We start from the raw sequence: 13247 nt of genomic DNA on the forward strand, positions 1-13247 counted from the left end.
TTGATTTTAGGTTAAAGAAATAGGCAGTCATCTAAAATCTTTGGAATTACAGCTGGGGTTTGAGTTAACAAATCAACACACAACAGCACTTTAGTGTCTTACTGCTTGGGCTCAAAAAACCTTCAGTATTTATAGATTAAGAAGACACTACTGAAGACTTCAGGCAGTACCGTGCCTACGTTACAGAGACCACAGAGTGTCGACTAATCACCACATGCTTGATTATAGTGCTGGCACCTGGTGGCTCCATCTCCAAATACAATTAAATAAAAAGAGCTTCATGATTAAGTTGTCATTAATGTCCTTACCAGGGCACTCTTACCAAAGTGGCCACCGCAGGGAACCTGTCACAGGATAATGCAAAAAGTACATGGTGAATGCATTCTTCTATGAAATCAAAACTCACTCTAACATAGTCCTCTAATGCACTTTCCTACAAAATAGAATATGCCAGAATAACTCTCCATGCAATTTTAATATATTAATTTAAGATTAAATGGCTCAGAAAGAAAATTAACAAGAGATTGCCTTTTCTATATGTTCTCGTATTACTCTTCTCACCTGCTTCCCACCAAACATTCCATGGAATGAATTACTCGGCTTAATGCACCTAGTGGAAAGATTTTTCCCTGGCGTCATCTATTTTTACCTTAAGGTTAAATGATTCATAAAAAAAATTATTTATTTATGTATGACTTCCCTTCACAATATGTGTGCAAGTGCATTAGCCTGCTAAACCACCGTACAGCATGGTCTGCCATCGAGCGGATAATCAAAGATACCAGAAGACGCTTTGGTGTATTTCTTTTGGTTAAATGATTCATAAATGTAATTTTTGCAAGTGACAGGTTTTTCTAATAATTTGCTTGTTGTGGTTATTTTAATTCATCCACGTGTACTCTGAACCCAATGACAAAAAACAGAAAACCTGGAGCCAACACTGGAAGGGATGCCAGTGTCAAAGGGCACTGAATCAGTTTAAAGGTGGTGCCTGGGGAGACAGGGCAATGTTGCACAGTCTCTGGAATGTGGAAAAATATCTGAAAAATGTACAAAAACAAAGGGAGAACAGGCAAACTCCACGATGAGAAAGTCACCTCAGAGAGAGAAATTAGGAGCATGCACCCACAATGCACATTGCTGCACCCACCACATGGCAAACCAGCTCAGGATCCCAGATAGGACACAAGTGCAGCCATGCAACGGGTGACACCTCAGCACTGCACTAGCTCAGATGGAATAGAACCAGTGTGAGTTTTTTTTATGGTGGCTGGAGTGACAATTCTGCCACAAGTTGGAGGACCTACATGCAGGGCTGGATGCAGATTAACGTTGTACCCAGGACGTAAGAAAGGCACGTCAAACGCTAAAACATTCAGATATGTACCTGGCAAATGGAGACCTCCTTTAGCTGAGTAGTAGGACTGGTAGATTTTAATACTGAAGTCCAACTGTACACATAATAATAATAATACTACATTATTAATAAGGCATCACATCTCACTTCTGCAATCTCAACAGGGACAATTAGAGAGAGAGAGAGGGTCCTGAGAAAATTTTTCACTGGTGACATTCCATAAAGAGAAACCCTTCAGTCCAAACACTGCTCAACAACAGCATTCGAAAAGATGAAAAGTGACATGCCTCCTTGTGACGAAATGCTAGACTGCAAATGTCCACTTCTGTGCCAAGTCAAGTAGAACAGTGACAGTTTCAGAAAGTTTCAAAAATGCCAGGAAGCTTCATAGATTGCCTGACAATCCTCCAATAGGCCATGCCAGTTATCCAACCCGAAAGCCATCTGATCTACCAAGCAGCCATGCAGCCAGCTGTGTTTGTGAGGAAGTGCCACAGTGACAAATACAACCAGCTGTCAGGCCAGGCAGCGCAAAATTTTAAAGGTGTGAAATACGCACGCATCCCGAAGGTGCCACCAAGTGAAATACCATGGAGGCTGGATCCTTCTGCTGTTGAATGTTACAGACACCTTATTCCCTGATTGGCTGGTGACACACTTTCCTGCCAGACGTCTCCTCTTTATGGGACCACTAAGGTGATTATGCATTCATGCTTCATGTTTTTCTGTTTGTTTTGTTTATTGACAGGTCCAACTGCAAGGCATGACTGGAAATATCCAGTTTGACACATATGGTCGAAGGTCCAATTTCACCATAGACGTGTACGAAATGAAAGCTGGAGGTTCACGAAAGGTACGCTGTTCTTTTTTTTTTTTTTGGAGTCCTTTAAGATCAAGATTTGTTTTTTTCCTTTGTGTCCTTCTACTTTATTTCTCTTTCTTAAAAAGCAATCATCTTAAATGAAAGACTGAGGTAAAAGAGATGAAAGTTTCCAGGTTTGGTCACAGGGTGACAAGGACTGAAGCCGGTAAAAGACAGCACGGTGTAACACTCCTAGTCATGTGGGACAGCTTATTGTGACACACAGCTGTAGTTTAACTTCTTTCAAAACACAAAGAATAATCCGATCAAATCCTAAATGTTCAGTCATGCTTAACATCACCTTAATGTAATTAAAGCTCATCACGGCCAGCATAACCTGAACTGACTGCTCGGCCTCTTCATCCACTCTTTCATTTTCTTAACTTGGTCTTCTCGTTGTTAGTTATTGGGGGCCAGCAGTACCCCGTGGATGGGATGCCTCTTGATCACAGGATCATATTGTTACCCTCACACTTTCTCACACACCACTTCAACACTGAGTCACCTAACGTGTACGTCTTTAGGATGTGAGAGGAAATCAACGTATCGTGAGAAAATACAGAAAGATATAGAGAGTACGTGCAGATCCTACAAAGACAGCTACTGTGTTAAAGACTGAAACCATTCCCCTACTCTGTGAGCCCTGTTCTGGTCCTGGGTGTAGACTGAGGGTTAATTCATTATTAATATATGATTTAAGTCCAGTTTTTACTTTCTAATTTTGTCCGTCCTATGCAATTTTAAGATTAAATTCACAAGTCTCATGCAAACTTTAAAAAACCAGATTTGAAAAAGGTCAATTCTGTAACTTAAACCCATGTCTGTCACTGTGCAACCCCCTGCCGTGGTCATTTACTCACCTAATGAATTACTCAAGTTAATATTTCACTTATAATTTGGTCTTCCTTGTTGGGAGAAGATGCAAATTCCCCACAGATGGTGACTGCGTTGTAAAATAAACTCACGTCAACCCCCACAATGCTGTGCAACTCTCACCCTGCTCTTGCATCCACTTAATGGATCACTGATACTGCACTATATGTGACACATACCGAGCTTCACCTTGGGTAATTCTGAACATGGTCTTGCTACAGTTGCTACCCACTTAGCAAGGCTAAAAGTAGCTAAACCAGTGAGTAGTACTAGGGTGTTGTACTGTGTTAGTCATTATGGATGTAGTGAGAAGTTAAGCAAAATGGCACATTTTATTGGCTAACTAGAAAGATTACAATGCAAAGGTGTCATTTTGCTTAACTTTTCACTAAACCAGTAAAGAAAAGCCAAGCAAAATGACACCTTTTATTGGCTAACTAAAAAGATTACAATATGCAAGCTGAGGCAACTCAGGCCCCTTCTACAGGCAAGATGTAAGATGTAAGAAGGGGCCTGAGTTGCCTCGAAAGCTTGCATATTGTAATCTTTTTAGTTAGCCAATAAAAGGTGTCATTTTGCTTGGCTTTTCTCTACATTCATAATGGCTAACACGGTACAACAACCTAGTACTACTAAACCAGTAAGAAAATGTATACATTCATAGACTACTGAGTCAGCTGAAACATTACGAGATTTGTTAACTGATTGGAATTAAAAAAAAACATTGTGAAAACATTTTGAGCTGACTGACACTGTTACATCTTATATTAGCTTCTGTGAACTATTGTAATTTACAACAATGGAAAACTGTGGTTCACCATAGAAGTAAGCATTCCTCATCAGGCAAAAGAATTAAACTGACCATAAAACTGGTGATAAGGATTTCTACAAGCATCATGCCTGCAAACAATATGGCTAAACAATGCAATCAGATAGATAGATAGATAGATAGATAGATAGATAGATAGATAGATAGATAGATAGATAGATAGATAGATAGATAGATAGATAGATAGATAGATAGATACTTCATTAATCATAAGGGGAAATTCAGATACTCTAAATGGAAACACAAAAGGAAACCGGGATCTTCAGTCTGTTACTAACTATAAAATGACATCTCCCAGTGCTTACTCAGATGAATCCCTCCCTGATAAACTTAGTTATGTTTCACAGCAGATTTGAACAACACAGTATCGAGTATCAACAATCCATATGTTCTTCCAGTTCTGAAAGTGGTTTTGGCACCAGTCACTTCTTCACAAAGCCTCACTCCTCTTCATCCTTTTCCTTCAAGGAATATGATGTCTGGAAGCTGTTTGCAAGACAGAATTCCGAAAAGTCTGCTGGTCCCGATTTTGTCTCACCTGCAATTAAACGCTTTGCCAGGCAGCTCAATCCTCTCTTCACTGACTCCTCTAACCAGTCTTTTGCTCAGTGTACTGTTCCAAATTGTTTCCAAAAATTTTAGCATAAGCTGACTCAACGATTACAGTCCTTATTGCACTTATATCAGCTCTAGTGAAAGTACTTGAATGGCTTCTTCTTACCCATCTTAAATCTGACACTGCTACTCTCTTGACCCAATTTGCATATGGCGAAAATGGATTGGTAGATGAAGCCATTAACACAGGCCTTCACTTCTGGGCTGTAAAGGAACGTACAACAGAATACTTGTTGTACACTTCCGTTTAGCATTTTACACCATTGTCCCTGAACTGTTGTTAATTAAACTGAATTCTTCCACCAGTAAATGGATACGGTTTTTTGAAAAACTAGAAACAGCTATTTTCAGATGGGCTCTTACCTCTCAGATTGCCTCTGTATTAGCACAGGTGCCCCTCAAGGCTGCATACATTCCCCTCTACTCTTTTCCCTGTACACTAATGACTGTAGGTCTTCTGACCCTTCAGTAAAAATCATTAACTCAATTTTTGACACCACCATTATTGGACTTATTACTAAAGGTAATGAAACGGCGTACAGAAAGTAGGTGTCTTGTCTTGTGTCTTGATGTGAAACCAATAACATGGCGCTCAATGCCACCAAGATGGTGGAAATGGTCACTGACTTTCGCAAACAGCTCTTACAACCTCTCCCACTAGACATTTAATGATTCTGTACTCAATATTTTTAAGCACAACTATAACAAACACACCGAAATGAACATTAACACAACTTCTATCACTAAGGTCACTCAGCAGCTATTGGACTATTTATACCAACTAAAAAAATTTAATATTTCCCAGCTAATCCTAATACAATTTTTCAAAGCCATAATTGAAAGTGTGATTACATTCTCCATTGTTGTCTAGTTGGGTTCAGCAACAGTTCACACCAAAAATAAATTACAGAGTGTTCTGAGGTCTGCTGAGAAAATAATTGGCTGTGCTCTTCCATCTGTGTGAAGACCTGCTTGCATTGAGGGTCACTAACCATGTCAAAAGGATCACCATGGACTCATCTCATACAGGGCTGCCATCACTTGTTCCAAAACCTCTCCTCTGGTAAAGGCTTTAGGACAATTAAAACTAAAACTAATAGACACCTGAAGAGTTTCTTTTCCAGAGCCACAGCCCTCACAATCCAGTAATTTAACCCGTGTTCCTTGCTTATTAATTTGTTCTCTCATATACTGTGTGTATGTACACTACATGACTGTATGTCCATGTGTGTATACTCACTGTACGCTCGGGCCTTCACTTGCACATCATTAATTGCACATCTCCTTTGTAATTGAACTATTCTGCAACTGTTTACAACGCAATGTTTAACTTATTTGTTTGTGATGTTGTGTTATGTTATAAGCAAGTTCGAAGCTACCAAGTTAAATTCCTGCACATTAAGTACTGGCAAAAAAAAGTGATTCTAATTCCAAAAAATGTCTACTTTTCACTTATGCATTTAGGCTGCCTTGTTTAATTTTAATATCAAATTTTCACCATCCTGCTTAATCTCAGATCAATTAAAAATCGTCTTGCTTTCCAGCTATTAAATTACTGCAGTCCGTTTTAATTTGGTAAAGTGCCTTGGTCCAGTACTATCTGATTAAGTCACTCAGGTCCAGTTTATTCTCCGCCAATGACTCTGTTCTTGTTCCCATGTGCTAATTTATTCTTATCAAGTTCAATCTCGTTAAATTGTCCCACTATATTGGATTAATTGCTCTTATCCAATTAAGACAGGTTAAATGAGTCCAATATGGTTAGTTTGGAAAAAAAAATATCCAGTTATTTCATTAAAGCAATGCTTTCATTTTATCTGCAGTAAAAGTGCAGTAATTCTCCCCAAGTTCCTAAAGTTTATTAACTACATGTACAGTGTGAATTAATATATTCATTCATTTTCATTCTCTTTTATCTAAAGCAGTATAACATCTTCACAAGTACTTTCTCCAGTCTAAGGTTGCAGGGCTCAAAGCCAATCTACCTCTTCCTGGAACATCCGGTCCAAAATGACGGCCAACCCAGAAGAGAACACCAGACCTTTGCAAGGCCCACTCACTCATTCATACTAACACAAAGCCAATTTGGAGTTTCCGTTTAACTTAGCATGCATGTCTTTAGTAGGTGAGAGGAAAGCTGCAACCCCAGGAGTAAACCCTGTATGAGCATGAGAATATGTGAACTTCACATAGACACAAACTGCGCATGAGATTCAAACAAAAGAAAACAGATGTGTAGGACAGAAGTACCAACCACAGCACCCCCATCCACTCCCAGTGCCATTTATTCCACAGATAGAATGCCAGTAATTTAGATGATCTGTGTGACTCAATCAGAAGAAAGCAGTGCAGATTGAACCAGTACCTTTGCTGCTTACTCCATTATGTTTAAATCAATAGACTATACTGCCTAATTAGGTCTAATCATTGTAGTCTACACTGAATGTCCTTGCATACTGATTCTTCTTCTTCTAGTTTTCATTAGATCTAACCTATTAATTATGAAAATAGTGGCAACAACAAGTAGAATAGCTTTCATTATCAGCACAATCATACTCTGTCAATCTACCTCTTGATCTACTGAATGATACCAACATATGTAGTCACTCAGCTGAAGGCAACAACTATGTTTGTTGGTAGAGCTTCAGTGTCGATTGACTACACACATCACTTATTGGATTGAATATTCACCTGTTAGCTGGCATTCAAGGTGAAGAATCAGTTCCAGTTAGCCACCATGGTCTTGTGTGGTGACAGAAAGACTATGAGGGACACTATGAGCGGTTTTGTCCCAGCACATTTAAGTTGTTCCAGCATAATCTCTTGTTTTACTCACAAGGAAGTCTTCAGTGCATCACTTATTTCTTAAGTGAAAATACTGTGCATATTGACTCATTTTTAGGGTAACTACTGACTATTGGCTATGTTGCATGGATTACCATTAGAACACAAACATCTTCAGAAGAGGCAAAAAAGTCTGTCTATGAATCTCATTTAGCTCACATCTTAAATCTGACACTGCTACTCATCCTGACCCAATTTGCATATGGCGAAAATAGATCGGTAGATGAAGCCATTAACTCAGGCCTTCACTTTAGGCTAGAGTTTCTGGGCTGTAAAGGAACGTACAACAGAATACTGTTTGTACACTTCCATTCAGCATTTTACACCATTGTCCCTGAGCTATTGTTAACTAAACTGAATTCTTCCACCTGTAAATGGATACGTTTTTTTGAAAAACTAGAAACAGGTATTTTCAGATGGGCTCCTTCCTCTCAGATTGCCTCTGTATTAGCACAGGTGCCCCTCAAGGCTGCATACATTCCCCTCTACTCTTTTCCCTGTACACTAATGACTGTAGGTCTTCTGACCCTTCAGTAAAAATCATTAACTCAACTTTTGACACCACCATTATTGGACTTATTACTAAAGGTAATGAAACGGCGTACAGAAAGTAGGTGTCTTGTCTTGTGTTTTGATGTGAAACCAATAACATGGCGCTCAATGCCACCAAGATGGTGGAAATGGTCACTGACTTTCGCAAACAGCAATTAAAACCTCTCCCACTAGACATTTAATGATTCTGCACTCAATATTTTTAGGCACAGACCAAGAATATTGGCTCTGTTGCATGGATTACCATTAGAACACAAACATCTTCAGAAGAGGCAAACAAGTCTGTCTATGAAGCTCATTTAGCTAGCCAAGCATCAGGTTGCATCTCATACTGATGGCCAGAAGGCAGACAGGACTACAGAGGCCTACTGCATAGAACTTTATACAGCCAGAGCATAATGTTCCTTGATTTGACAGTCTGTAAAATAACCATTTATTCACCTTTGAAACTGCTTTTGCACAATGACAGCAGAGGATGAGACTGTTGTGTCACTCCTAAATCCATCTCAGTGTTTGCCTACTGTAGCTTAACATCACCAGGCCTGCATTTATAATTAAAATTCCTTTTAGAGGCACTTGTCTACACTAAACTGTTTTTCCAAGTGTTCTTCCAATTTTGAAAATTAGCTCATAGTTTGCTACCTTTCAAATTTAGCAAATTTTCCAACTATGTGATTAACATAAATTAGACAAAGAGCTGTGTTGGGAAGCACTACTTGTCTCTTTTACTGTACAAACCATTTGACTCAGTGTTATTATACTGGGCTGGTCATCTTAACGTAAGATCACAGTCTTTACTTTAGATAAAGTACTCTTACTCAGTTCTACTGTTTAGTATAATACAGTCCAGTATGGCCTGAACAAATGAATATAGTCCTGTTTCCACATATTAATTCTCCACCTACAATTAAATCTTTTGAAATAGCTTAGCATAATTGAAGCAAATGTTTAGTTTGATTGCACTAACCCATTCTTATTTGGCATTTGGTGCTATATAAATAAAATGTATTTTTTATTATTATTATTATTATTATTATTATTATTAAAGGTATTCATTTATTTCATCCATTATTAACCCTGCTAAATGGAGTTCAGGGTCTCAGGATCAGGTCAAGTCAGGTTAGGGATCCTGGTTGGCAATCCCTAGGCACACACGGGGTCCAGTCCCACCTTCTAGAAATGACCATCGATCTATCACAGCCAAGTGTTTTACATAGGCGCCTCCTTGGCCAGGTCCAGCCACTTGGGTCCTTAACAATGAGAATCCTGTAAGCCTGATCACCCCCTGGGAATCACGCCATATGGCTCTAGCGCTGTAACTGGTGCTCCCTCACTATGCAAGTAATATGTCTCATTCGGGACTCGATGAAAAACCACTTGTTTGACACAAAGTCAAACCAGCGGTACCCAAGGATTCTCCAAAGAGACAGTACTGAAGGAGTAGAGTCTTTGTCTGAGGTCAATAGATAGCATCCTAGTAGCCTATTCTAGCAACATTAGACTCACACTCATCACACACTCACTCACACCAGGCCAGTTTTGAAAGTCGCAAACTCAATGAAAAACCCCACAACGACAAAATTAGATTTTGAACCCAGGACTCTGAGGCAGCTACACTATCCACTGTGTCAGCCTAGTTTATTTCAATATAATCCAAATACTGTGCTTGACTAATGTCATCTCATTAAGTAACACTGAGCTTTTAAATCTCAGTACAAGGTCACTTCACCAAAGCCCACAGGCCAAGCATCTGCTTTTCTAGTTCATTCATACATGCAGTCTGTTTTTATCTCATTAAGAAGTCCAATTCACACTGAATGGAGACTGTGGTCCAGTGGTTTGGCTTTAGACTTGTCTGCCTTAAAGGTTTCATTTAGGGTTTTTTTTTTTAAGGTGAAACTCAAAAAAATAAATAGAAAAGAGAGAAGAACTTGTTATTACTGTCACTGCACCAACTTACTGTTTTTCATCATTGTCTGTGCCATCCAGTCAGAACTCTTCTCGCTATGGGGTATGGCACCATGGGCACCTTCTCTTCTTTTCACCATCCACTTCTCCACAGAGGCAGAGATATGAAGTCTTTGCTGAACACCATGCTCTGTTAGCTCCTCCGCAATAGCTGATTGCACAGAGCAGAGGTGAGCTGCTTTGATTTGACAGCTCCATATGCGTAGCACCCGTAATTAAGAACATAATTTGGGTAATCAGCTTAGCGATGACAGCAGCCCCACAGTCAAACGGCATGCAGAATGCTTACTAATCACTGCACAGCCAGACAGACATCTCCTGTACATTGTATGGTAACAATTTACAATAGCAGCTAGCAATAGTGCATCTATTAGGCCGTTACTGCTATGTAACAAAATCTTAATAAACTCTTTATATGAACTTAATACGGCTTAAAAGCACTAATGACATTTTACTGTGGGTGCAGCTTTTAGTCAGTTATTGCTGCATAATAGGACATTAATAAATGGTTGGTAATATGACATAGCACACAAGGGGCTACCAACAGTGCATGGATTAATCACTTCTGGCTACATAACAAGACCTTAACATGGCCATAGTTAGAATTATCTAACAAATTACAGACTGATAAGATACAATACGTCAAGCCCATATAGCCCCTCTTCTAAAGTGCTGCCTAAACTACTCCAGGGCAGGGCTCGCTTTACACTTGTGCAGTATTTCATCATTATGGGTTGCTTTTTTGTTGTAGACTAGATCAGAAAAAGGAAGGAGATTTGAAAAGAAACTTAAACATTAGAGGTACCTGGCTTTTTATGATGAGAAGTAGTGAACATGGCCATCCAAAGAAGTCCACAATGTTTCCATCAGCCAAGCTTATCTACACAGGCAGCATCGGCACACCAAATGATGTTTGTTCGCCTGTCATTGCTAAAGAACACAATAAGCCCACTTATGATGCTTGAAGAAGTAATTCTTCATCACTTCAAATGTCCAAACAGAGAAGCAGTGGCTGTCCTGTAGAAATTCTAATGTATTATACTCATTAGCAGTGTCTGGAGTCACACGACATCACAGGTAAATTGCCATGTTGCCATTTTCATCGCACCCTAATGTCTCAGAGAATAAAGAGCGATTAATTACAGCAATTCAATTAGTAAGATGCTCATAAGTATGCCTGCACTGTGAGCGCTATGAAAAAGTGAAGTGTCTCTGACTTCTCTATGCATGCAGCCACGAGCAGTAATTCAAGTTCAGCTCTCACCAGGGCAGACAAATGCCATTCTTACAGAGGAAAGTAAAATAGAAATGGAGCAGCTGTTGTTAACATTCAGCACAGCATATGATGCATGTAGTAAGTGTGGCTTTACAGCCAAGATATGGGACTGGATACAACAAGGGTGCCAGTTCAATCGGTTCATTGTATTCCCATAAAGTGCTCTCTTCTAAGAAGACAATTTAAGTGTACATTCACCAATATAAGATATTAAAATGATAAATATTCTTGCAACCTATACAAGCACATACTTTATCCATATTTATTGATGCTTTATTATTTATTTCAGACCACTAGGTCATTGCGTTACCCTGAGCAAGCCATTTAACAACATTAGTACTCCACATCTATTAGCTCTAGGATACATTAGGATACAATACATTGCCACACCCACCACATGACAAACCAACTCAGGATCCCAGATTAGGACCCGAGTGCAGCCATGACACCTCAACACCACAGTAGTTCAGATGGAATAGAACCAATGTGAGGTTTTTTATGGTGGCTGGAGTGCCAATTCTGCCACCAACCCCCAGGTTTTTCCCTACAGGTTGGAGGGCCTACATGCAGGGCTGGATGCACATTAACGTCATACCCAGGATGGAGCAATTGCAGGTTAAGGGCCTTGCTCAAGGGCACAATGGAGTAGAGTCACTTTGGGCGTTTACAGGATTTGAACTGCCAACCTTCCGATTACCACCCCACCAATATCTAAAATATGAATCTCCCCTTTAATCCAGCTTAGGGATGCCTCAGCAGCACCTGGCACAAAACAGATGCCAACATTGGATGGAGTATCATTCCATCACATGGCACATAACACATCACACATGAATCAGGCCAGTTTCCTAATTAGTTGTGCAATAACTGACTTGCCCGTCTTTTGGAGAAGAGCTCAGAGGCACAAGGAGAATGTGCAGACACAAATAGCAGGCAGGTGGGGATTTGAACCAAGTCTCCTGGGAACGCGAGACTGAAGCGCCATGCACTGCACCACTGCACGTGATTGCTCTTTCTGTCAAAGCCAACATTAAGTATGCTTGGCTTCACCTACCTCTGTTTTAACTTCACTTAGTGATTTACAATTTTGACATTTCCTCCCCTTCTCAGTCCTCCAGCATTTTTGGTGCTTTATTCGGGCTGATATACTGGTCAGGGGTTTGGATGTGGTATGTCCTGAAATGTCAAGGAAAGCTCTCGATGGCCTGCTGCCAAGGGGTCGTTCATGAGTCAACTGTATAACAGGCTGGTCTCTAACTTGCACAAACCCCTGTGACCCTAAATTGGGTTAAGCAAGCTCACATGGTATGTGGATGAAAAGCAAAGAGGGATATACTCTGCAACTATTGGGCAAAGGCTCAATGCATATGAGGATTTACCCAGATGTGTGGGCACACACTGTGTACGAGAACATGTTTGAGCCAGAAGATAAGACGCCCCACTCAATTTGGCTCACAGTCCATTCATTCTCTACTTCCCTGGTCTCTTGGATAATCAAACTCTGCACAGTAGTACCCTCCATGTAACATGCTGGCAGAGATCATACACCTCCTATCTGACACAAAATATTAGAATGCTGCCTCTGGACAGCTAGTGAGTGAATTTAATATTTGCTGAATGGCTGACCATTGGATGTCTGGGCAGTTGTGTGCAAGTGCGGTGGCATTGGATTAGCAGTGGTGTGGCCATCAGACGTCTGTCCATTAGTCTGCAAGTGTTGGCACTGGACAGCAGAAAAGTGTTCTCAAGGGTTAGCCGAATGTGTGGCCACTGCATATCTTGCCACTGGTGAATGTTTTTTTGATCCGGATAACAGGCTAGTGTGATTCCTGGTTTGCTAATGGTGTGACCGCTGTACGCCTGGTCAATGTGATATAAGTAGTCACTTTTGAAAGCAGGAAAGTTTGTTCTACACACAAGGACAACACATTAAAGTGGTCCACAGTTTGTTAATGATATGACCAGCCACGTGTCCACAGGTTTATATGATCTACACTTGTGATTAAGAGCTGTTCTAGAGAGCAAACACACCAAACACCAACATACAAAATTAACAGACTTGTTTCTCGGA

General features: G+C 40.1%; 1 protein-coding gene across 4 annotated transcripts in view; it reads left to right on the forward strand.

Moving 5' to 3' along the window:
* LOC120537396 (glutamate receptor 3) overlaps positions 1 to 13247 on the forward strand; it is a 389304-nt gene that overhangs the window by 295751 nt on the left and 80306 nt on the right. For all 4 annotated transcript variants that reach the window (XM_039766306.1, XM_039766307.1, XM_039766305.1 and 1 more), the window contains exon 8: positions 2106 to 2210. In XM_039766306.1, the coding sequence (XP_039622240.1) occupies positions 2106 to 2210 (105 nt within the window). The remainder of the gene's footprint in view (positions 1 to 2105; positions 2211 to 13247) is intronic.

The sequence above is a fragment of the Polypterus senegalus genome, chromosome 10 (genome assembly GCF_016835505.1).
Source record: "Polypterus senegalus isolate Bchr_013 chromosome 10, ASM1683550v1, whole genome shotgun sequence".
Classification (NCBI taxonomy): Eukaryota; Metazoa; Chordata; class Cladistia; order Polypteriformes; family Polypteridae; genus Polypterus; species Polypterus senegalus.